Genomic DNA, 24,568 nt, shown 5'->3' with positions numbered 1-24,568 from the left:
TGTGATGAGGTCACAGATGAGGTGACTGACTCAGACCTGTCTGGCGGGAGCATCACTGGACGTGGGTCCTCACAGCAGAGATTTCCGGGCAGAAGAAGGAGGGATGGGGAGAAGAGAAGAACAATCCGGGCCGTGGAGCATCAGGAGGGAGGCATGAGAAGTGAGAGGGATATGGCAGGTAAGACTGGGAGGCCAGTGGGCCAGTGGGCTAGAATGAAGCTGGGAAGAGGAGGGGCATAGTTTGGCGGCCTCCAATGTCAAAAAAGGGTCTAGACTTTATCCTGAACTAATTTTTACTTTTCTAGAATTAACCAATCCCTGAGATTAAAAATGGATGTGTGTGTGTGTTTGTGTGTGTGTGTGTGTGTGTGTGAGAGAGAGAGAGAGAGAGAGAGAGAGAGAGAGAGAGTGTGTGTGTGTGTGTGTGTGTGTGTGTGAGAGAGAGAGAGAGAGAAAGAGAGAGAGAGAGAGAGAGAGAGACAGACACACACTCTGGGAGAGTATGTTTTTGAACACTAGATGTTAGCCCTTATATTGTAGCTGATTATTTATGATAAGAATTGTCCATGCTCCCACCCTTACTTTGGATTGCTCCACTTATGCCACAGAATACACACCAGAGAGGAAGAGCAAGGGGCACAGAGAGAGGTGAAACCTAAGCTGGTAACATTTGTCATTTCCGGCCTGTTCATGCTCCACGGCATGTTTGGGAGAAGCGGGAACCTGAATGACTATGATTTCAAGCCATCTAGTTGTAAACAGAGAAGAGAATGGGGGCAGGAGGTGAAATCTGGAATGATGTTTGACCATCTCCCCCCGATGGAGACACTTACAGTAAGGAAGAAAGTGACTGCATGATTGTGTGTGGGTGTGCTTGTACAGACAGTATGGGTCAATTGAGAAAGTTTACATACATCCATGTGTATATGTGTGCATACACACACATATTCACACTTATATCTAGCACGCATATGTTATTTTCCAAAGTGCTGGTACGTCCATTATCCTTTTAAACCCATACAGCAACCTGGTGAGCCACGTCGTGACAGTATGTTTGAGATAAATTCCCACGATGGTAACTGACTTACTCAAGATCTTCCCACTGCAGGGGGAGAGCTGGGACCGAGACAATTCACGTCTAGCTCCAGTAATCTTCCTAAGCAGTTATTATGGAGATCATTCTCAGCTCAGATTTGGCTGGTTTTTAGATTGGGACATAATATTCGGAGCTGGAAGTATACTAGAGACTCTGGAACATACGTGGCGTCACTGAAATTATACCCCAGCCGCCTTCATTATTATCTTTTCATGAGTGTTCTTTTTTTTTTTTATGATGCCTCCATTAAATCTTAACTATACGCAAAGAAGAAAGAGGGTAGGATAATTTCAATTCAGGTTTTGTAAAAAAAAATTTATTGCTTATCATATCATAATCATTGTGTTATATATATATTACAGGCACTATTTAAAAAGAAAATCATGTTCTTTCCTCCAGGGGAATAGATTCATGCATTACCTCGAACAAGGAAAGTAGAAGTAGGAATTATATAGACCGGTATAGTAAAATACATCGCACAGACGTAGGAGAAAGCAAGGAGAAGTTCTTCAATCAGCACGGTTTGTTGTGTGCAGTGTCTTAAGTCTGAGTTTACAAAGAGGAGGTCCCCAAAGGGGAAAGGCTTATAAACGAGACAGGATTGAGAAGCAGACGCCGGACCAAACTCCCCTAGATGAGTCTATGCACCGGAAGTCAGTGTGTGTGGACGGCATCTGTTTGTTCCTCGTAGAACTGCCTCCTGGGCCTGGGACGGTGGAGGCTGCCTCTGACCGGCCTGACGGCCAGTGTGAGCAGCAGCTGTCTGAAAGCTGCCAGGCCCTGTCCCTGTTGCCCCTCCTGCAGAGCCCTGAGGGAAGACTTCCTTTTTACTTTTCACGCCAACAGAAACCTGGTCCCCTGAGTACCAGTATTTCTGTCCCAATGAAATCGCCAGTTCTGTGTTCCCTTTTGGCCTCCTTGCTGGCGAGCTCAGAATACTCCTGTCCCTTGTAATGCGCACATGTGCACTTTTTCTTTCCTTCTTTGATTTTTCTAGTGTATGGAGTCCTTGTGTATGCTATCTTGTTGTAAGCTACTTCAGGTCCTTTTAAAAAAGGGGGGCTTGAGTATAAAAGCAAATAAATGCAAACTCCCCCTCGTCCCCCCACCTCCCCCAGCAGGCAAGGCATTGCTGACCTCTGGGTGTCAGCAATAATGGCCTTGCGGTACCCAGGCAGCCGCACCCGCTGCTGGCTGCCTTTCCAGGCTCCGTGGGGAGGAGCAGGAAGGAAAGGAGGCAGCAACGCTCTTATGGGCACTGTCAGGGCTCAGCCTTCTGCACACGAACGTCCTGACTCTGTGTCTATGGGTTTATGAACTTCCTGGTCCACTGAGCATCTGAAGGATGCATTTGTTGCCTGGGAAACGGGACTGGGTCCCAGAGGGAGATGGGCAAAGCAAGGCTGGCTGGTTGACGGCTGCTGTCTCTTCACTAGGAGGGAGGCTGTATCAGACCTTCGTCCTTTTCTTACCCACACGCTGAGGAAGCGAAGGAAAGAGGCTGCTTGCAGAGGGAAGTACACAGCAAGGCCTTCCTATCTCCCATGACCCCCGTGTGTGGGAAGTACCTAGCAATACCCCATGTATGCACTCACGGGCAATGGTACAGGCTGCCCATGTGTGTCCTTCACCCAGGCGCACTGCCTCTCATTAACAGTGGACTTTCATTTCAGTAAATTTCCCCCCCCCCACAAAATACAAAAGAATGTAATACATTGTCTTTATTGTCTGACATTACAGATTGGTTTTATACTTTTCTTTCTTTCTTTCTTTTTTTTTTTTTTTACACAGACCAGGGGAATGAATAAAGGTTAAAAATGTGTCCAGCATTTTCCAAACATTCTTTGTTACACCAAACACACACAATGAATAAATAGGAAAGAGAATACAGAAGAATCAAAAGGCAGGTTGAAAAAAGGACAGGCTGTCATTCTAATCGACCCATGGGGAGACGGGAAGCTTTTTGATAGTCCTGGGGGCGGGTGTGTTGTCATACACAGCGTGGTACATGCATTGGAACGTAAAGTAAAGCTGTGTTTTGCTGCTACTGGATTATGATTAGTTTTTGAGAATGCTGCTCCCTCTGCTGGCCTCTGAACCACAGGGTTAGAGACAAGGTTTAGCTTGGAGTTTGGGCCACAGTGCTAGCCGCGGGGTCCCTGTTCCTAGAGATGGAGGTGAGGACCTGGGAGCTCCCAGCACCGAGAGGCTCTCAGTGAGCAGAGGTGGCGGAAAGGGTCCTATTGGTTTGAGATCACTGTCCCCAATGGTAGGGGTTCTGCTGGGGAGAACGAAACAGTGGGATGTGAATAAGTACCGAGTCTTTCTCTCAAAAGATTGAGCACATTTTGGGGAATTGGGGCTTAATACTTATGTAATAAGAAGAGACAGAGTTGACTAATTTTTGTAAAAAGAGGTCCCACACCTTTTCAGTAAAATGGAAACTGACTGGCTACTCGCAGCATCACGGGATGTCCCGGGAGCTTCAGTGAGCTGCGGGATTTACCTAGTGTAGCTTTAGCATCTGGGATGGGTACCTTCCTATCAGGGAAAGGGTTTGCTCCATGACCCAGAGATGCATGAGGCTGGTTTGATATTTAGACACCCCCCTTCCCCCGCCAGAGATCTAAAAAGTGTCCCACAAATGACAATTTGTTCCCTCTTCTCATAAGTGTAATAGTTCTTTTGATGCTGACAGAAGTCATAGTTATAAAAAATGCTCAATTTAATATATTTCAATTCAAGCACTATATTGAAAAGGAAGCAAATTAGTATGATTTTTTTTTCTCTTTCCAAACTGAAGCATGAACATACATTAGAGGCAAAAGCAATGAGAGAAACAGCAGGACGGCAGGCCCCTCCACTGTTAGTTAAGACCTGCAGTAGGGAACATAACTTACTCCCTGCTTCAGTTCTTCTTCCTACAGAAAGATGGAACCAACAACAGTTAGGTTACCCACGGTTCCTAGAAGAGCATACAGACAGGGTGAAGGGAAGCAGGTGGGGACACATCAACACAGCTTTGGGGACAGGTCAGCTCTCTTTCTACCTCCGTGTTGTGACTTCAGTCCTAAGTCTTAGGTATCAGGAACTACAGACTCATCTTCTTCCCCCCTGTGCCAACCATCTTTCAGCACAACCTGCCTGCCCTGGTGTGTGTACATCCTGATACCTTAGGCTGCTCCTTTAGGTCGCTGCCTCGATGGCTGGGGGTAAACAGACTTCCATCCAGTGCGATGGAGATAGAGTTTACAGGAATATAAGCAGGGGGATGTGTGCAAAGCTCCCTGCCACTTAGTGAAAAGGAAGGTGGGACTGGCCTTCTTCATTTGGTGTATTTGTAAAGGAAAGCGGAAAGAGCTTCTCAGGGTCATCAAATGAGAGGACAGGCCAGAAATAGCAACAAGTTGTTAATGATCTGGTCCCGTTTTAACACATACAGAACCACGGAAACTGAATTCTACACCTCGCATGCCTAACACGCTGACGGTAGTGTAGTAACGAGAAAGCTTCCCAACTGATGGCGGGAAAAGTCAACTAAGAAATAAGAAAGAGTAAAGAAAACAAAAGAAGAAGTGGTAATGTATGGCAGTGCCTGACAGGTTCCATGGTAAGTTTCAACCAGTATTTGTTAAAGAAAAGGAAGGAAGGAAGGGAGGGAGAAAAGGAGAAGGAGGAGGAGAAGGAGGAGGATGAGGAGGAGGAGAAGGAGGAGGAGGAGGAGGAGGCAGCGGCCAGGGAAGGAGAGGGAGAAAGGAAGGGAGGGAAAGGAGAGGGAGAGAGGACGGAGAGAGGGAAGGAGGCATGAGGGAGAAGGAGGGAGAGAGGGAGAGAGGGAGAGAGGGGGAGGAAGGAGAGAGAGAGAGAGAGAGAGAGAGAGAGAGAGAGAGAGAGAGAGAGAGAGAGAGAGAGAGAGAGAGAGAGAGAGAGAGAATACAGACACAATAAAAGAAGGTGTGCCAGGGATAGGAGGGATCCACGGATGGACTGCGAGTCAGCACCTCTGCCTCACAAATGAGGGGCCTCAGGGACTGTGTCTCTGTCATCGCAAGGGGAGTTCTAGTCACTGCCCTTTGGCATGAACAGTTGCAGCTCATCCTGGCTCATGCGTGTCTGCGTCAGGCCGGGGGACCACACAGCACTGAAACTTCTACTGGGGTGAGCATGGACACGTGGCCACAATTAGTCTGCTTTTGACTTAAAATGGGACCCAGTGTGCGCCTAACAGGGGCTTAGGGCCTGTGAAAGGAAGAATGTCACTTCTTGGGAAGAATGGTTGCAGCACTCTGCAGAGGCCTCCCAGAGCTCCACATTGAAGCTCTGCCCTCAGAAAAGCAAGGAAGCAAGGAGATCAATAACATTTTCAAAGAAGCCAACTTTATGAAACTAGATTTGTTAGTAATTTATCAGGATTTTTTTTTTTTTTTTTTTTGCCCAAGAGATGAATATTTCTCAGGCAACAGGATTAAAGAAAAAGGAGGTATTTCCATTTATAGTTTGCATTCGAGACCCATGGGACTTATGTGACTTGCTGCTAAAGCCACCCAGGTACAATTTTTTTTTTTTTTTTTTTACTGAAATTAATGAAGTTACTTCTCTGAATGAAAGTATGACCACCAAAAGTTCATTCATCACTACATCTTCACTTCATGAATTAGACATTAGCTGCTGTTCAATTTAATCAAAACTGCTGAAAGCTAGTAAAGTAAATGTTTCTAAATAAATCCAGTTCCACTGGATAGACCTCAGTCATCAGTTCCAGAAAATGGATAAGGATAAGCCCACTACTTGACTGCTATCACGTGATGTAGCTGAGAAAAGCTCTGATGTCTAAATTTAAGACTGCATTTTGGGCAAATCACATATCGGGAATATAGAAAATGATGCACAATATGTGCACAAAATTTCACAAATGCCAGCGTCTTACCTTGAGTAGCTTCATGAGACCTTCTAACTGGACCATCAGCTCCCGCCGGCTCTCCTGCAGAGCGGACATCCTCTGCTCCAGTTCATCCTTGCGCTGTCTGAGAAAGCAGCAGCGGTCATCAGAAACACATTCAGCAGCCCAGTTACTCACACTTCCCCATCTGGTGAGACTAGGGGATCCCCAATGGAAGGGCATCTCTGGGTGTTTGACATGGTTACTAGGCAGGGAACTGTCCAATGACTGAGCAATTAAAGCTCTGAGGTGTACATTTATTTGTTAGAAATCATACTAAAATAGAATTGAAATCCTTTAGACACTTCTCTCCCTTTATGCTGGATTAGCCTTAGATAAAATCTTTTTTTTTTGAAATTATTTTTATTCATTTCAGAGAGGAAGGGAGGGGGAGAGAGATAGAGACATCAATAATGAGAGGGAACAATTGATCAGCTGCCTCCTGCATGCACTACCCTGGAAATTACACCCGTAACCTCAGGCATATGGCCTGACCGGGAATCCAACTGTGACTTCCTGGTCCATAGGTCAATGCCCAACCACTGGCGTGAACCACGCCAGCTGGCCAAGATGAACTCTTTTCTTAATACTTACTATGTCATGGCCCCTGTGCTATGCCATTGGGTTTCCTTAACACAACAAATAAAAACCAAACCATCACTGAAAAAGGCCAATCCCCATCCAGCTGGTGTGGGTCAGTGATAAGTGTTGACCCATGAACCAGGGAGGTCATGGTTCCATTCCTAGTCAGGGCACATTCGGGATTTCGGGTTCAATCCCCAGTGAGAAATTGCAAGAGGGAGCCAATAAATGATTCTCTCTCATCATTGATGTTTCTCTTTCCCTTGCCATTCTTTTTCTCTAAAATCAACAAAAATATGTTTAAAAAAAAGGCCAAATTCCACAAATTCTCCAAACCCAAGAATCCTTTTATAACTCTCACAAAAAACACTTATTACATTAATGTTTGGAAATTGGATTTAGAAAAGTACATTTTCCATCTGTTCCATCCTAAGTATGCAAAGTAGTGCCTTTTAGAGGTCAAATATTAATTTTGCATAGTAATTACAGTCAACCTAAATTTTTTGATTTTAGTTTGCTTTAAGTAAAGTCAGAATAAAGAAATTCCTATGTAATTAACTAAAAATTATCTACAAGGCTTGTCTTTGTTTAATTTAATTTTGTAGAACAATTAAACTGACAAGAAGAATGGAATTGTCACGCATGACAATCTATACTCTTATCAATGATGTTGACACTAAGAGGTATCAAAAATATCTTTAAGAGGGGGGATAAATGAAACAGTATGAAGGTGAATATTAATGGCTCACATTTCTGAAGTATATGTATACCTTTCAAATCAATTTAAAATTCGATTATTGAATGACCATTAGTGAATTAGTAATACATTTTTTTTCTTGCCCCAAAGGCTTCTCTGTCTGCGTCGGAAATATTGAAACTTATATTTTAACAATGTGTGGATGTTTTTAACCATATGTGCATTAGTGTAGGGGTGGACATGCCTCGTCTCATGCACAGACACAGTGTTAGGTGGAGCTACAGCAGGGCCTCTGCAATGAAAAGCTGACAATCTGAAAATGAAATGTCACACTGAGTTAGGCCAAGGGCTCGTCCTATTGAGGGATGCTCTGTGGGAGGACAGGCTATAGAGATAAACGAGACACCTCTAATTTGCTTTCAGATAGGCTTGCTCCATAACGAATGACCGATTTAAAATTGATAAACACACCTCAATTCTTATTGAATATATTTTCAGCTTTTCATTGCCGCTTAAGGCTTACTACCAGGGCAATCTTTCCTTTGACTTCTTTAACAACTGCCTCTTTCCTGAATCCTGTGGATAAGGAACAGCAATTCTATGCAAGAGTGAACGTGGAGCAGAGCCCATAGGAAGTGTTGGGTTAGCACACAGAGAAAGGCCCATCAGGTCATCCTAGTTAGCTGTTAGATCTGGCATACAAACTTGGCTTTCAGCTTCGTTGTGGCTAACGTGAAAAGGAAACTATGATCATTTAGAAAGGTCACCGTGCTCTCCAGATAAAAAATAAACTGTGATTTCACGAGGAGCAAAGCTCTGCTCCGTTCTCCCCTCTCCTGTCCCCGAGCTAAAAGAACTTGGGCCAGTTGGTTTCTCAACAAAAGGGCCCAGGAAGGAGGGAATGGAAGGAGAAGACCTCTGTCAGAGCTTCAGAAAGGCGTTTCTGGGGCTGTTTTACTTGGCCGCCCCTCAATGTGAACGGAGGCCGGAGTAACTATGGAAGAGGCCATTGTCTGGGCGTGCTTTCAAAATATGACATGACGAAAGAATGAAGCTTAGGACACTGGGAGCCGGGTTTCTTAACCCGGGATGTCAGGGCGTCTGTGAAATCCACGAGTTGTGAAAGTGCTTAGCACAGAACAAGTGGTTTATAAGTTCCTAGAGAAATATTCTCTTTAAAAAAATATGGTTTTATTGACTTTTAGAGAGAGGAATAGAGAGACAGAAACATTGATGAGAGAATCAGTGATCAACTGCCCCCCTGCATGCCCTCTACCGGGGATCGAGCCCGTAACGTGGGCATACTCTCTGATCTGAAATGGAACTAGTGATCTCTTGGTTGATGGGTTGAAGCTTAACCGCTGAGCCCTATCACCAGGCTAGAGACATACTTTTTTTTTTTTTTTTTTTTTTTTAAATATATTTTATTGATTTTTTACAGAGAGGAAGAGAGAGGGATAGAGAGTTAGAAACACCGATGAGAGAATCATCGATCAGCTGCCTCCTGCACACCCCACACTGGGGATGTGCCCGCAACCAATGTACATGCCCCTGACCGGAATCGAACCCAGGACCCTTGGGTCTGGAGGCTGATGCTCTATCCACTGAGCCAAACCGGTCTCGGCTAGAGACATACTCTTAAAGTGAAGATATTTCTTGCAGGCAGAAGAAATGTGTAGAGTGTGAAGTTAGGCAAAGCAAATCAGCTGGGATTAGGTGTCTCAGGCCTCAGGTGAGGGGCACCAGCTGACAATGAGTGCCAGAGGTACATGGGTTCTTGCAGGCCAGACTCCTTCGTGTAGCTCTAGGCTCAGCTGGGGCCATGGAAACACCAAGTCAGGACCAGAGGGGAGAAATGTCAGTTGGAAAACTCATCAACGGTGACCCAGGCACATCAAGATGCCTTCCCAGACTGGATTATCCAAACGGAACCAAATCCGTTGGAAGGCAAATGCTAACTGGTGGGAATGGATGAAAATGCTTATGAAAAATTCCTAGTCATCATCCCTCCACTGGAGAATGGGACAGCCAGAAGAAGAGGCATAAAGGACATTTCAGGTGGAGAAAAAGTGCTCAGATGTGTAGATGAGGGAGCACTCTGCTTCTGAGTTGCCTTATGCAGTTATATTTCTGCATGTATCCAACTTAACTTCCAACTTGTGAGCTTAGAGGGCCTACACCATCCTCTTTGGTGAAAGATACTTTCAAACAGCCATTCCTTTTATAAGCCTTTGAGGAGGAGGAAGATGTGAAACATCACTTTGTCCTTCTTTTCGTTTTCATCCTTTCTGGGGATGGTGTGGTAGAATGTGCAAAAATTTCCAATCATCTCTCTGAAGACAGACCCAAAATCAAACAGGTTGGAAAGGAAGAATTCCTGTTTTGTCTGTTAACTTATGTAGTTGTTCTAAAGTCTGATGTGACCTCAGCAGCCCACCAGATGCAGGTTCTGTACATTCCCTTTCCAAAACTCAGATTTACTTCCCGTGGAGGGTTGAGCCCACCAGCCAGGTGCATGGGTCCCAGGTCCTGCAGGCTCGGCCAGAGGTGCTGCCGAGCTCGGATGATAACATGTCTGAAGAGCAGGGTTAGAGAGGAAGCCCAGAAAACATCCACGCCTCCCATCACTAGGTATTTGGTAAAAAAACACACAAAAAACAACCCTAAGGTCCCTTCCAAACAGAACCTGCTTCATTTAGTGGCTTCCCAGGAGAAAGTAAATGACAGCCTAACTCTGGCAAATGTTTCTGAAAAGAGGCATCGGTACAATTGTGGCCCACCTAACCATGGGGACGTGCCCTGGAAGAGGCATCCGTGGCTGGTTTTGCTGTGTGGACATCACAGAGTGCACTTAACAAACCTAGATGGTCCAGCCGGCACACCTACGCCACATGGGATAGCCTGCTGCTCCCAGGCTACACGCCTGTAGAGCATGTTCCTGTCTGTGCGAGGCAGTATGAGAGCACATCAAGCACAGGACAAAACGATGCTATCAAGAGACAAAGGAAACAGGAGATGTGTGAGGCTGCTGCCGGCGCGACGTGGCACACTGTTTTACAGCAAACCGTGTTTTAAAAATAGAAAGAGTCTGCACTGAAATAACGATAGAAGGTTTAGTATTGTCACTACATAAAGTGGAAGCATGGTCGTTCATGATCATCGTCAAGCATTATGCGCTGTACGTCGTTGTGTGCGCTATACTTTCACCTGCCAGGCAGCTCAGCAGGCCGGTTGACACCAGCATCCTCAACGCACCGAGCCACCACAACATGACGGCCATGACATCATAGGCAACAGGAGCTTTTCAGTTCCATTACAGACTGTGCAACCACCGCCGTCTATGCGGTCTGTTGTCTACTGAAACAGCGTTGCGTGGCATGTGACTATATGTAAAAAAGTATGCCCCATGTCAGGAATATACTTGGCACCCAAACCGAAAGGTGGGAAGTGTGCTGTGCTTGCTGACGGAAAGTGCCCTGTGAAATAGGACACTGCTACGAGGGAATGCCTTTGAATTTATGTTCGTTTTGTTTGCTACCCACATAGGTTTGGGCACGTGCCATAGGCAAGGCAGGGAGGGAAGCCAGTTTGATGCCTTCCCTTCGCTCACAGTGCAGAGGGCGCCAGGTCCTCACCCACATCCTGCTACTTCTACCTTCCTGACGCGGAGGAGGGCACTGAGGTTTGGGGGTTGGACAGGATGACCTAAGGTCCTTTCCAACTCCCACGCTTTATGTTGACGGAGGAGGTAAGCCCAGGTCTTCACACTCACATGCAGCACAAGAAAGTGTGGGGACCATGTTTTAAGATCTGTAAGTAAAGAGATTAGGGACCCAGATTTAGAGAAAACCAGACTCCCTTTTATGGGTTCCAGGTACATATGTAAATGTAAAACTGTTTTGATCATTTGCATTATAAACACACTTTTGAGGGCACAAATAACTCAAGAAATCTGATTTAAATTTTTTTCCAGGCAGAGATTTTGTTTCTGGCCTAAAGGATGGTTTCCTTTCCCTATATCAAATGAAAGAATAAAATAGAAACAGCTTCTCCCTCCAACCGCCAAATCTCAGCAATAAGGTGTGTGCAGTTAAAAAAACAAGCGGAGGTCAGAAGCTGGCGAAGGGCCAGTGCTGGCCGGACTGCTAGGCCTCCGTGAAGGCACGGGCGCCGGGCGCCCTGAGGCCCGGGGGCTCCTCTTACCTGAGGAGCCGCAGCTCGGCCAGCAGAGTGGGGTTTTGCTGCGCCTTCTCCGGGGTGGGCTGCGAGGCCTGTTCGTGCTCCAGCCGCAGCCGCTGGATCTCCTGTAAGATTTCTCTTGGGAGAGAGGAGGAAGCAAGAGACCAGGGTCAGTCAACTCTCAGAGCATCCTGGACCTCACGCCTGAGCAGAGTGGCTCAGGGCCACGAGCGCCCAGAAGGGGAAGGGGCCACCCTACATTTCTGAGCAGCACCCACCCTCCCTCACCCAGCTGTTTACGAGGCGTGGCTGCAGCCAGCGGGCCACGTGGAGGAGAGGGTCCGACTCCCCCTCTGGTCCGTCTGAGCTGGGAGGAGGCTGCGGCACCCCCGAGCCTCCAGGCTGAGCGTTCCCAGCAGGACCTGCTCCTCTCTCTAGTGGGGAATATCCCGCCGTGGGCGTGTGCTTGGCTTGGAAGAGTGCACGGCTAACGGGACCAACACGTGTCTTCCTGTTACTTATGGTCACACGGACACCAGACAGGGGCTGCCACTTCCAAGGCAGAGGGCTCGGAGGGGAGCCGTGAATACACGGGGCTCGTTTCACAAAACGTAATTACCCCCCCCCCCCCCCACTCGCCAGGAATGACATCGCGCTCACGGGATTTATCTGAGAAGGCCACGCTTGGGCAAAATTCTCTCTCCTTTCCTAACATTGTCAGCCTTAGCAATGGATCCCAAAGAGGGAAAGCGGTTTTAAGGGGATTCGCTGTAACTGCGTCTGTGACATTAGAGAGCTCTCGGCGTGACCTCTGTCAGGGGTGAGACTGATGTGGGGCCTGGGCTGCCCTGCGTGGAGGTGAACACCAGGCTGACCATAAAGGAGAGGCGACCCGTGTATGGCAAATGGCCCCGAAGTGAGCTAAAAGCCATTAGCAAGGCAACAAGTCACATGTTCCCGGGGGAGGGGCTGGGCTCCAGCCGGCGACACAGAACGAAGCACCGGAACCGCAGGAGAACCGGGTGAGCCAGGGGGATGGCTTCCTCTCCGAAAGGCGCATTCACCCCTGTCTGCTTCCCCAGCACACCACACCCAGAGGCCCGGGAGTGAGAGGAAGGGTGCTCCTGGTCTTTTCCCCCCTCCTCGGCACCTCTCCGGAGGCTCCGGGGTCTCACAGAGCTCAGCCTGAGAACCAGGGCCCTGACTGAAGGCCTCCAGGGCCAACATCCTGATATGCCAGGACTCCCTGGCTCTCGTTGTTGGTGGTAAGGATAGAACCATGGCGGAGCCAGGTAGGCCAAGGAGGAAGCAGCTCTGATGAAAAGAAATAATGTCAAGCTATGGAAGGAGCCCTGAGTGCTTAGTCTATAAGGAGCTACGCTGTCTTCTGTAATCGTGGTCTCTTTCACCCTCATAACAATCCTGTTATCTATAGATACCCCTGTTATCTGTTTCATGAATGAGGACATCAAAGAACAGGCCAGCGGGAAGACTTGCCCAAGTTCAACAGCACGTGAGTGGCAGAGGTGACACGGACGCGGGCCTGTGAGCTCCGGAGCTCCTGTACATCAGGCTCCCTCAGTCTCTGGTGCTTGCTCTGCTGGGCCCGGCCCAGGCTTCTCAGAACGTGGCCTCACACAGCCACCCAGGGTGAAGAACCGGGGCATGAGAAAGCTTGGCTGCAGGGTGTCAATGGGCACTTTGATCAAAAAACCACTGCGGCTGAGCGCCGAGCGGCCTTACCGGTTCTTATTCTCCAGCTCCGCGATGAGCTGCCTCTGCTGCTTATTCGCGTCGATGGTGAAGGAGATGTCCGGAGCGCCTCTCTGCTGAGCTGGCTGCTGCAAAACACGAGGGTTGCACGGTTTACAATCGAAGAGACAGCAACCATGAGATGTGCAGGCGAGAAAAAGTGAACAATTTCTGTACAAACCAAAAAGCAAAGATACACAAACTAAATGGCCATTCTGCTCCCAAGGACCAACTTTTCGGTGGGTTTGAAGCACATCTACACAATGAGAAGCAGAACAAATCTTTGGCAGGCAAATACATAAAACGTAAAAAAATTGTTTTTTTTTTTTTTTAGCTTTCTGATTTGAAGTCTTTGGGGAGCTCTTTTATTCTGGCCATGCTGTTCCCATTGCAACCATCCTCTCAGTATATGTGGGCATAAAACATACTCACTGTTGAGATAACTCTTTCTCTAGAATTACTGTTCAACCACTGTAATATGCAATTAGAAATTTCATAGTTTTGAAATCATAGTTAGTATGACTTTCTTTTCTTCTTCTTTTGGTTAATATACTTTTAGCATTTCTTTACATGTAATTTTATATATATATATATATTTATTCTTGGTCATGCAACCAGCTTTACCAACTGGTATATATGCAGTCATAACTTTCTCCATTCTTATAATATATATATATATATATATAATTATACATGTATATGTGGATACAAATTAACTCCTAATAAATTATACACTGAGTGGCCAGACTATTATGATCTCTGAACACATAATAATCTGGCCACTCAGAGTATATATATAATATATATAATACAAGGCTAATATGCAAATTGTCCCCTTGACCAGGAGTCTAACAAGCAGGTAGGCCAGCCAACCACCTATGTCCCCTTCCCCTGGCCAGGCTGGTAGGACCCCACCTATGCACGAATTCATGCACCAGGCCTCTAATATATATATATATATATATATATATATATATATATATATATATATATATATACACACACACACACACACACACACACACACACACTGAGTGGCCAGATTATTATGCATTCAGAGATCATAATAATATGGACACTCAGTGTCTTTTATAGACAAATGAATCACTGATTAAATACACACACATAATATACCATATATATGTGTGTGTGTGTTTGTGTGTATGTGTATTTAGTCAAGGGTTAATTAGTCATTTTCTATAAAAATAGGGTCAGATTCTACAGCTCTGTTCCCTGCAGGTCGATGGGGGAAGGGACTACACAATAGATGCATGCCCAGTAGTGTCTGGGTGATGTGGGAAGTGCTTGTCTGTCAATCATACCTGGGAGTGAGTCCCTAGGGGGTTGAAATCTGAGATATTTAGGTCCTAACCAAAGAGAATCCCTCCCTCCCTCTACCTCCCTTGAGACTCTCGTTGCAGCCTCCACATACTGGCTTAAGGGACTGGGAGTAACTTAATGCCATGTGGACACAGCTCCACTGTGGACCAGGAGCTTCAGAAATTGGCTCTGCTTCTAGTTCTTCTGAAGCCCAGCTGCACCTTTCCCAGGACTGGCTAAGGGAGATGGGACTTTGGGACTTTGGAAACCGAGGGATATAATTTCATGTGACTAAAAACCACTAATTCAAAATAGGGTTAGATTATGTATACGTTCCTGTGTCTTGCTTTCTCTACTCTACAGTACATTGTAGAAATTTCTTGATGTCAATATTTACTGATTTCAAAACAATTAAAAAAATATTTCTACCAAAGAATGCCAGACTTTAAAAAATGGTATCCATTGCCTAAGCCTGCTTTTTAACATCTGGAAGGGTGATTGTAGGAAAGGTTAAAGTGTGGTAAATATCTGGCTTTCGTAAAGCTTCTCTATAATTTTTTAATTAGCAGTTATTTTAAAAGAGAAATTATTTGAAAAAAGGACTAAGAAAAAGAAATAAAAAGAAACGATTTGAGTTGCTAATGAATAAGTCTGAGATCCTACGTTTCATATCCGAAATGCCTTTCTCTAGCTAAGTCTGGCACATGGCAGCTTTGACCTGTGATCCAGGCTTTTCTTCTGATTTCACTGCATACTTTTCTCTTTCTCGTACATATTTTACATATTATTAACAAAAGCAGAAACTTATTTGGGTCATTGCTGTGCTCTTTATATTAAGTGATCCAGAATTATCCAGAGGAATCAGGCGTTAGTCTGTTTCAGCAATGTTGTAACAGAATAACTCAAACTACGATCTCTGGTACCAGAATGAGAGCTGAGAAGGGAAAAGATGGAAGGAGTGGGACCATTCTTAGGTCTTGGAGACCACATAGTACTCTGGAGCTCTGCCTAGTTGTAGCACCGACTATCAGCAGGTGTGGGGAACCTTTTCCTGCCGAGGGCCATTTGGATATTTATAACATCACTCTCAGGCCATACAGAATTATCAACTTAAACATTAGCCTGCTGTATTTAGTCAAACATTAACTCACCCCTCATGCTTTGGCAGGGCCAGACCAAATGGCTTCCTGGGTTATATAAGGCCAGATGTTCCCTACTCCTGAGCTAAGGGATCAACAATGAACAGGACGTCCTCTCACTCCCACTACTTACAGACGACGTGGACTCTGCCGCCAGTCTTGCCGCGTACCTGGCGATCAGCCTGTGTTCCTCATCCAGCCGGTTTGAGCTCTCCAGCATACTATTGAGAACAGAGCGAGGAGACTGTTAGGCGGCGGGAAGAATGCATGTATTCCTATCGCCACCAAGGGTGTTGCTATTTCAATGTTTCAGTGCAAAAATTTGAAAACGATATAAAATCCTATTAGGCTTATGATCTCAGACTTGGATTTATAACATGAATCCATAACATGAATCTAGTATGTGGCCAGGAAGGTCACTAATAAATCCTGTCTCACTCACTCCAATTGTCTTACTGAGAAAGCTCCAAGGAGGAGTGATGGTTTTGATGAACATTCTGATAAAAGAATATTTTCTCTTTAATTTTATTGCTTTTGATATTTTTATTTCCTCATAACACAAGTAATACATGTACAAAATAGGCATGTTAGGAAATATGGACGCTAGATTTAAAAAAAACAAACAACGGTGGTCAGCCTGGTGTTCACTCTTGTGTATAAGCCTCTTCCTTTAGTATGGGCTGGACTTACTGACTTGCTTCTAGGGAATATAATATAAAATATGGCAGGAGTACTGGAATGTCACTTCTAAGGTTAGGTTATATAAGACCATGGCATCTGTCTGGGGCATGTTTTCCCTCTCTGAGCCCTTTTGGCTTGCTTGCTCTGTTGGAAGCTAAGTCCCATGCCATTAGGTGGCTTGTGGAAAGGCCCATGTCATGAGGCGCCAGGGCCAGCCAGCACCTTGTGAATGAATTCACATGGGCAGAGCCTTCAGATGAGATCACAGCCCCAGCCAACAGCTTGATGGCAACTTCATGAAAATCCTCTTGAGCCACCAGCCCCTCCCTGTGGGCAGAGGAGGGTTGGACCTGAGAATCTGCATTTCTAACAAGCTTCTGAGATCGATCCTCTGGTACTGCTGGTCCAAGGACACTTTGAGTAGCAATGACCTAGAAGATCTTGAAAATAAGATGGAACATCTAAACTATGTAAAATAGATCACTTTTTATGAGCATTTATCGGATATCCATGCAGTATGTGTGGTATTTTCCAAACATTCCCTTATGACAGAAAATTTTAGGATTTCAGGTTGACATAGGTATAGTATCAATTCCTGTGGATTGAGATTTTAATTGGCATACAAAAGACTTGCAGTAAGAAAATAACTTCAAAGCGAAGGGAGTTAGTTTTGGAAAACTGATGCTATAAAGCCGACGTTTGTCTTTATAACACGGTATGTGCACTCCGCAGTGGCCAAAAGCAATAACGGAACTTCTTGCTGCAGCTTTAACGAGAAAGGAAGTTCCACTGCCTTTGCTTTAAACATAAAACTACCCACAAAGAAGCAATTTCATTTGATTTTAACATGTTTATCATTTCTGGCTGGTGTATCAGTGACTGAAAGCCTACTTAAACACTGTGTAGAGAACAGGGCCCCTCGCTCCAAGCCCAGGATAACGATGTGTTTGACGGCCTGAAAGTGACTTGGTCAAAAATGTTTGTGAGTGTTTTGGTAAATAAATAACAAAAAACCTTGATAAAACAAACAAACAAACAAAAAACCAAAACCCATAATCAAAGTGTCTTTTATCACGAATGACCAGCAAGTACGTATAAACAATAGGAAAGTTACATAAAGAAGCCTCCTGGAAATTTAAGATGTAAAATTATGGGATTCGGTCTAGCAAGCTATAATTCATCCTCTATACTTTTCCTCCCCCAGCACTGGCCGAATGAGGGGTGGAGTGATATATTGCCCCTTTGTGCACACAAAGGATTTATGAGTCCACCTATGCCATTTCAGAGTGTTCAGATTATACGAGAGTGAATGAGGCATTTCTCTGATAAATCCCATTATTTCAAGACTTCAATTACAAATGGTTGAAAATGAATGGCCAATAATCCCTAAATCATTAAAGAAATACGGATTCCAACACTTGCTCTATCCCTGGCTATTCATTTCAAGTCTTTGGAATCAGTAATATGTTGCTACAAGACTATGATGAATTAAAAAGAGGCTGCTCTGTAGACGGAATCTTGAATGGGAAGATCGATTATTTTGAAAGCTCTCCAGCGTCTACCTTAAATACATGGCCAGTGGCTGCTGCGAGTGGTTGAAAATGGCACTCTAGGAAACTCAAGTGGCCCAGTCAAGCGATGGCTTAGTAAATTGTGACTTAGCAGAGATTTCTGGGGACTCGGGGTTTATTCACATTTTTGGTTTGTTTGTTTCTCTGCAGTCTTGTTCTGACTGCCAGGGTGAGAAAGTCAACCAAATAATGTCACCCAAAGGCTGCCAGACAAAGTGGTATGTTTTCCTTAATATTTTTTTCCACTTGGTGATGGGAATTTTATCACCAGAGATTAATTTTTAAGGTCATTAGGCCTCAGGTACTACCCTTCTATTAAAATGGAAATGGCTAGCAGGAGAATTATTGCCTAAGAAAGCATGGTCCATTAACGCCAAGGGGAGGATTGCTTTAGGAGGTTATGGCCTATGTTTTGCAGTTGGTTTAGAGCAAAACACCAGATAGAGCCCTGTTCAGGCTGTCAGGAGTCAGTGAGCAGAAGACAGGGCGGAAAAGAATGAAGTGATACTGGGGTCCAGGAAGTGATTTTATGGGACTGAGGATTGAGGAGAAAAATGAAGGAACTCTCAATGCTTCAAGTGTTGGCACTTTACTGTCAGGTTTAAAAGGAAAGTATGGGAAATCATAAATTGGCAATCTTCATAGATAATAATAATAAAATCTGCACAATAATGGCTTCTCTATAGTGGCACCTTCAAACTCCTTTATTGCAACCTTAACAACCCACTATGGTATAATCATGGACAAGGCCCTACATTCTATCTTCTATAAACTCACAAGTTCCTCCACTTCCTTCTATCCCAACTGTCATCGATATGCTCCATGCCACTGATCTTTGCCTGAATTAGTGTAAAGGCCTCTCAACAGGTCGCTCTGATTTTAGATTTAGTCTTCTCTCCAATTCATTTTCTATCCTGCAGTCAGTGTGATCGTTTAAAAATGAGGTTGGCTGTAACAGTCTTATGCATGAAACCCTTCTACAGGTTCTCGTTTTTTGAAATTCTTAAACAAGCTGGATAAGGCCCTGCATCCTTATTCAAGATAAGCTCCTCAGAGGGACCATGTTCTCTCTGCCCTGAATCATTTCTCTGCCTCCTCCCCACACACCCACCTGGCTAATTTCTCTTCATCCCGCTGTTGTCTTTAGCTGCCATTTCTTACCTTTACTTCCAACCTCCAAATTCAGGTTCATAGCTTCTCATGTATTCCACAGCAGTCTGTACCGCACTGCCCTTTTTATAGCTGCAATCCCTCTGCATTCTAATTGACTTTTCCCTTGTCTTTATCCTTTGCTAAACTGTCACTCCTTTGAGGGCAGGATGGTTCAATGTTTTCAGCATTAGCACAGTACTTAGAACATGGCAACAACTACCCAAGAATTAGTTGGACTAAAGGATGTATAAAGGTTAGCTCTCTTAGCTGACACTACCATGGTCTTTGGTTCACCTCTTCCATCTTTCTGGACTCTGAATGCATTCTCAAAACTTGCCATGCTATCTAAAATGGAACTGTGGAAGATTCACTTTGAGTGGAGATAAAAAACCGGGATACATTGCCTGACTGCATATAGATTCCTCGTCTGCTTTGTATAGGTGCTAAAGTTCATAAAAATGTCATCATGCTCATTCATATTCATTATCAGATCTCCACCCCCAATCGTGGCAAATTATCTTTTGGTTTACATTTGTTGATGTTGTTGTAAAGATTAGGAAAGCAGATGGTGTCTAAAAGGGGTAAGATCCCACTCAAAAGAAATGCTCATTCTCAGAAGGGGTGAATAACTGGTAGGGGTGTTATAAAAGAGTGTGTGGGAGGCTGGGCTGGATCATTTCTGGATTCAAACCTCAGCCTTCCCACTTACTAGTTGTGTGACTCAGGGCAAGTCAACCTCTTTGTGCCTCAGTTTTCTCATCAATATAACAGGGGTAGTATGGTAACTTACTTCATGGCTAACAACCCCAAATCCACACAAAGTGTTTAGACTAGTGCCAGGGCACATGGTAAGACTGTGAGAATTTTTTTTACTCTACTCTCGATGGTGCAAAAATTGCTATGACAATTTGCACCATAACTTCCTTACCTATAAATCAGCTTTTTGCCCAAGCAAATGTGATTGGTTACTGTTCAGTATTCTAGTTTATACCAAAAAGGAGAAAGACAGTTAAGTTGAATCAATGAAAGAACTTATAGAAGCAATAGGTGGTCTTTATAACTCTGATTTCTTAGACAAAGGGAATAGTTAGCTGGACAGTAATAGCCTTCTCTTTCTTTTCCTTGCTTTTGCAAGCAAAGCTGCCCACTGCCATGAATTTCTAATCAAAATGTCCTTTTTGTACAATTTATCCAACAACATCTGAGTCCAGGTCCCATTCTGAATTCTTTATTTTAGCACATTTGGAATAAGCGTACTCTGAAGCTTATTCATTCAACAATATTGAACACACATGAGCTATCACTTCATTTCTATCATATTATAATGGACAGAGCTTACAAAATAGAATTTTAAAATATTTTTAGATGCCTCCAGTCCTATTCAAAATCAAGGAGGGAGGTACTAACACTGAGTTATTCCCATGTGCCCAGTACTACACTAATTTAAATCTATAGCCTCATCAGATTGGTAGTGTCACTCTCATCTTCCATGGAAACTTACAATGTATTGAATCTATAACGGAGAAGGGAACACATCTTAAAATCAATTTATCATCTGATTATGCTGAGAAAACCTCTGTGGATACAACAGAGCCAATGCAGATATGTGACACTCTTCAGATACTTATTTCTAGCCTCCTAAGGAAATATCTTTCTCAGAAGTCTAGTTCTATAACTACAGCTCCTAAACATTTCACAGAAGAAAGGAATGTGTTAACAAGGAAATGAAACTCATATAAAAGAGATACTGTCAGTGAGTGTAGACAACTCCTTTTTCCTTTCAATAGGTTGCAATCTACTTGCACTTTTTCAAAATCAACAACATTTATAGGAAAAGGTAAAATCATAGCCTACACATTAAACATGTAAAAGGCATAGGATTCAGTGAATTCAGTGTTAGACCGAGTTGTGTCTCCCCAAATACATGTGTCGAAGCCCAAATTCCAGTACCTTACAATGTGACTGTATTTAGTGATAGGGCTTTAAAAAAAGTGATTAAATGAGGTTCTCAGGGTGGGGCCCTATTGAATATAGGACTCTTGTTCTTATCAGAAGAGGAAGGGAATTAGGAATATATAAGCACAGAGAAAAGAAGATGCAAAAGGCCACATAAAGGAGAAAGCAGCCATCTGCAGGTCAAGGAGAGAAACCTCAGGAGAAATCAACTTTGCCAGCACTTTGGTCTTGGATGTCCAGCCTCCAGAAAACAAACTTCTGTTGTTCAAGTCACACCGCTGCTGGTATTTTGTTATAGTAGCCCTAGTAAAACTAATATGAAACTTTCAGTTTTTTAATTTTGTTCCCATCACTTGCTTTTCTCATACCAGTGAATTGCTGGTGTTTGTCTTTATCCACATTTACCACCTCTCTCTACATCAAGCTTAATACTTTTTACTCTTACATTAAATGTTTAAGGGCTAATTTATAATTGGTGATGCTTCAAATAGTAAAAAAAATATTTATTTTACTAGTAAAAAAGATTTCTCTGAGGACTCCCAACAATTTTGCTTAGTGTGAGAGGGATTTTGTATTATAGCACTATGGATATTCTACAGCATCAACAGATGTTTATTGGCCACCTACTATGTTCCAGGCACTGCGTAAAATGTCAGAGACATGATGGTGGGTAAGTCAGAGAAGGCCCTGCACCCTCAGGGGAAAATAGAGAGTAAATCAACCACCAACCAACCAACCAACCAACCGACCAATGGTTGCAGTTCTAGTGAGAATGAAATAAATAGCATGCCATGATAGAGACTAATATAGGCAACCCACCTGAGGAGGTGACTTCAATCTGAGATTGGAAGCCTGAGCAGGAGCTTGTGCATGTGTGTGTGAGGAAGGAGAGGGCGGGGCAAAATGGGGCCGGATGTTCTAGGCATAGGAAAGATCGAGCATCCTGATCTTGGGGCAGTTTTAGGAATAGTTTTGAGGAATCAGTCAAAAGCTGATGTGACTAAGTATTATGACTGAGTGGAAGACCCCTTGGCAGTTGAGGATGAGAGGCTGGTAGGCAAGAGCTAGTCCCACACAGGCTTCTAGGCTGAGGCGAGGGGTCCGAGGTGTAAACTGAGTACAAGATGAATCTATTCAAGGGTTTCAAGCAGGCAAGCCCAGAAAAATTTGGACCTCAGATATGTACGCTGGACCTAGGGCATTAAATGCACCATTTCTTGTACTTGAGAGAAAATACACATGCAGAACAAATTTTTCCCTGGTTAGGTGAGATTAGGGGTCTAACTGAGTGACAACAATTGATCTTGACATCAAAGTATAGGCTGTACCCCTTCCTCTCATCCACAGGGGACCTTTGCAGAGAGAACTATGCCAGAAGCTTTTCAGTAGTAAAAATATAATTATGGTAAGAGTTGGAAGTTCTGGGCTGGTTTTGGATCCTTTGGGCTGCCTGTCGTGGTCAGTCCTTCTGAACTGCTGTAAGCCCAGGCACTCGATGAGCTATAGGGAAGGGCAGAAAAGCCCTCAGTGTATATTCTGAGGCCCCTCCTCCCCATTTGGAGAAGGTGCTTGAAAACACGAAGGCTTTTAAAATGTCACTGAATTAGGAAGATGGCAGACTTCTCCCTGAAGCTACAGTTTACTTGGCCTCTCTGACAGCTTGACCAACCCTGACAACAGAAGTGCTTCTTGCACTTTAGCAGCAGACTATTTACAAATGAGTCCGTTTCTCACGGTGTTAAGCAGTACCTATTTTTTTAAAGGACCCCACATAGTTAATCAGGAGCATATATGATTAATTATGGAAATAGATAGTTTAACCAAGAACAGCTATTAGGTTCCTATGTGTAGACCATCTCATGAAAGATGCACAAACAGGGAGGCTGAGGCATGATGGGAACATAGAAGGGATCTTGTGTCAGCCCGGTGTGCAAGCCCTTGCTAGCACGTGACCATGGATAAGTCACTTCATGTCTCGGAGCTTACATTTTCTTATCAGTGAAATGGCAATGATAAGGTCTACAATTAAAGGACTTAACAAGCAAACCAAACGATGTGTGGGTAAGGGCTCCGTAATTTTTGAAGCTCTTCATAAATGTACAACGTACTCATGTTCAGGTGCTGTGGTGAGATAGATACAAGAGACTGAAGACAGAGCTCTTGCCCTTTTGAAGCTTATGATCAAAATGAGCAATCACAAGGCAGAGAACTAGATACATCCACTCTAACGACTACCATTCTTGTTATCACGGTGTGCTCCAAGTGTCTGTGAAAGCACAATGAAGTAATACAGTGGGATTTGCAATTTTAGGAAATAGATGTGTGTGGATGCAGGGTGGAGGACTGTCCAGAAAAGCTTTCTGGAGGGCATAGATAGATGTAGGTTTCATAAAAGGCAATGAAGCCTAGTGGTTATGAGCTTGGACTCAAGTGGCTAATGATCAAACTTCCTGCTCCCCTCACTGTTTAGTGGCCATGTGACTGGAGAGTCCTGTAACACTCGTAATTGCTACCGTTACTTCTCTATAAAAAGGGGATGATAGCACTTCCTCTATAGGCTTGCTTTAAGGGCTAGGGGAAATTATGCAAATAATTATGTGATTAACTTATGTAATTATAAATTATGTAAATAATTTATAGAACTATAAATTATGTAAATAATAGTGTATTAATATGTATTTTGTGTATGATTATGTCATTTATGCAATAGCACATAAGTAAAGCTTTCAACAGTGCTTAGTCTGAGGTAGGGATTTAAAAAAAACGGCAGCTCTTCGATTATTACCATTATGTAGCTCACCATAGTTGAATGATGGTAAAAATTATAGCTATGAGGATGACAAAGGAGGTGAGCGATCGTTACGGTGCTCATATAATCATGGACGGTGTGGGGAATTGTTAGGATCTAACTAAACAGAAAGGAAACAGAAGGAAAAATGAAAAATTCAAAAGATAAGTTGGAATTTTTTTAAGGACAGGAAGAAAGTGCTGAGAAATATGGGGGCAGCAGCCATTAAAATGGAGGTGGTTTCATGGATTCATCTTCCTAACGGGGACGCACGGTGTCTCTGCCGTGACAGTTTTACCGTCTTAAGTGGCCATCAAGCCGCTGTGATTAATCACCTGAGCAGGGAAGAGGCCCCTGGTAACGCTCTGAGCTCCCCCCTCTTGGAGACGACTCTGTTACAACTTTAATTAAGCGAAGGTCAAAGAGAAGTAGTCGAAAGAGCCAGTGTCCTCAGCACCATGGGAGAGGATGCCGTGTGAGATCACACCATCGCCTTCAGACATGGTTAAATCTGTATCGACTGCGTTCCTCTTTAAAGATCACTCACACAATTTGTTTCCTTTTGTAAATCTGTATTTTTAGTTTCACTGCTTCAGCCACCATATGGCATGGCGGAACCAAACTCATTGGGAATAAGATTCAAGCAATCACTCTTTCCTCCTATAGTTCTGAGAGGCTGAGATGTGAGAAAGAGGAGAAACTGTTCGATCTACAAG

The 24,568-nt window shown here is 44.1% G+C and overlaps 1 protein-coding gene across 19 annotated transcripts in view; it reads right to left on the bottom strand.

Moving 5' to 3' along the window:
* DTNA (dystrobrevin alpha) overlaps window positions 1-24,568 on the bottom strand; it is a gene marked incomplete at its 5' end in the record, with an annotated part of 293,426 nt that overhangs the window by 22,346 nt on the left and 246,512 nt on the right. For 8 of the 19 annotated variants that reach the window (XM_084888343.1, XM_084888353.1, XM_084888351.1 and 5 more), the window contains 4 exons: window positions 6,024-6,120; window positions 11,518-11,631; window positions 13,237-13,334; window positions 15,838-15,925. In XM_084888343.1, the coding sequence (XP_084744469.1) occupies window positions 6,024-6,120; window positions 11,518-11,631; window positions 13,237-13,334; window positions 15,838-15,925 (397 nt within the window). Of the gene's footprint in view, window positions 1-1,335; window positions 4,018-6,006; window positions 6,121-11,517; window positions 11,632-13,236; window positions 13,335-15,837; window positions 15,926-24,568 lie in introns of those variants that run through there. The other 11 variants (XM_084888345.1, XM_084888334.1, XM_084888352.1 and 8 more) reach the window with 3 other exon arrangements.

Source organism: Pipistrellus hanaki, assembly GCF_964339955.1.
Source record: "Pipistrellus hanaki genome assembly, chromosome: 6".
In the NCBI taxonomy this organism is placed as follows: domain Eukaryota; kingdom Metazoa; phylum Chordata; class Mammalia; order Chiroptera; family Vespertilionidae; genus Pipistrellus; species Pipistrellus hanaki.
The sequence above is the reverse complement of the archived record's forward strand: the minus strand, read 5'-3'. Positions and strand labels throughout refer to the sequence as shown.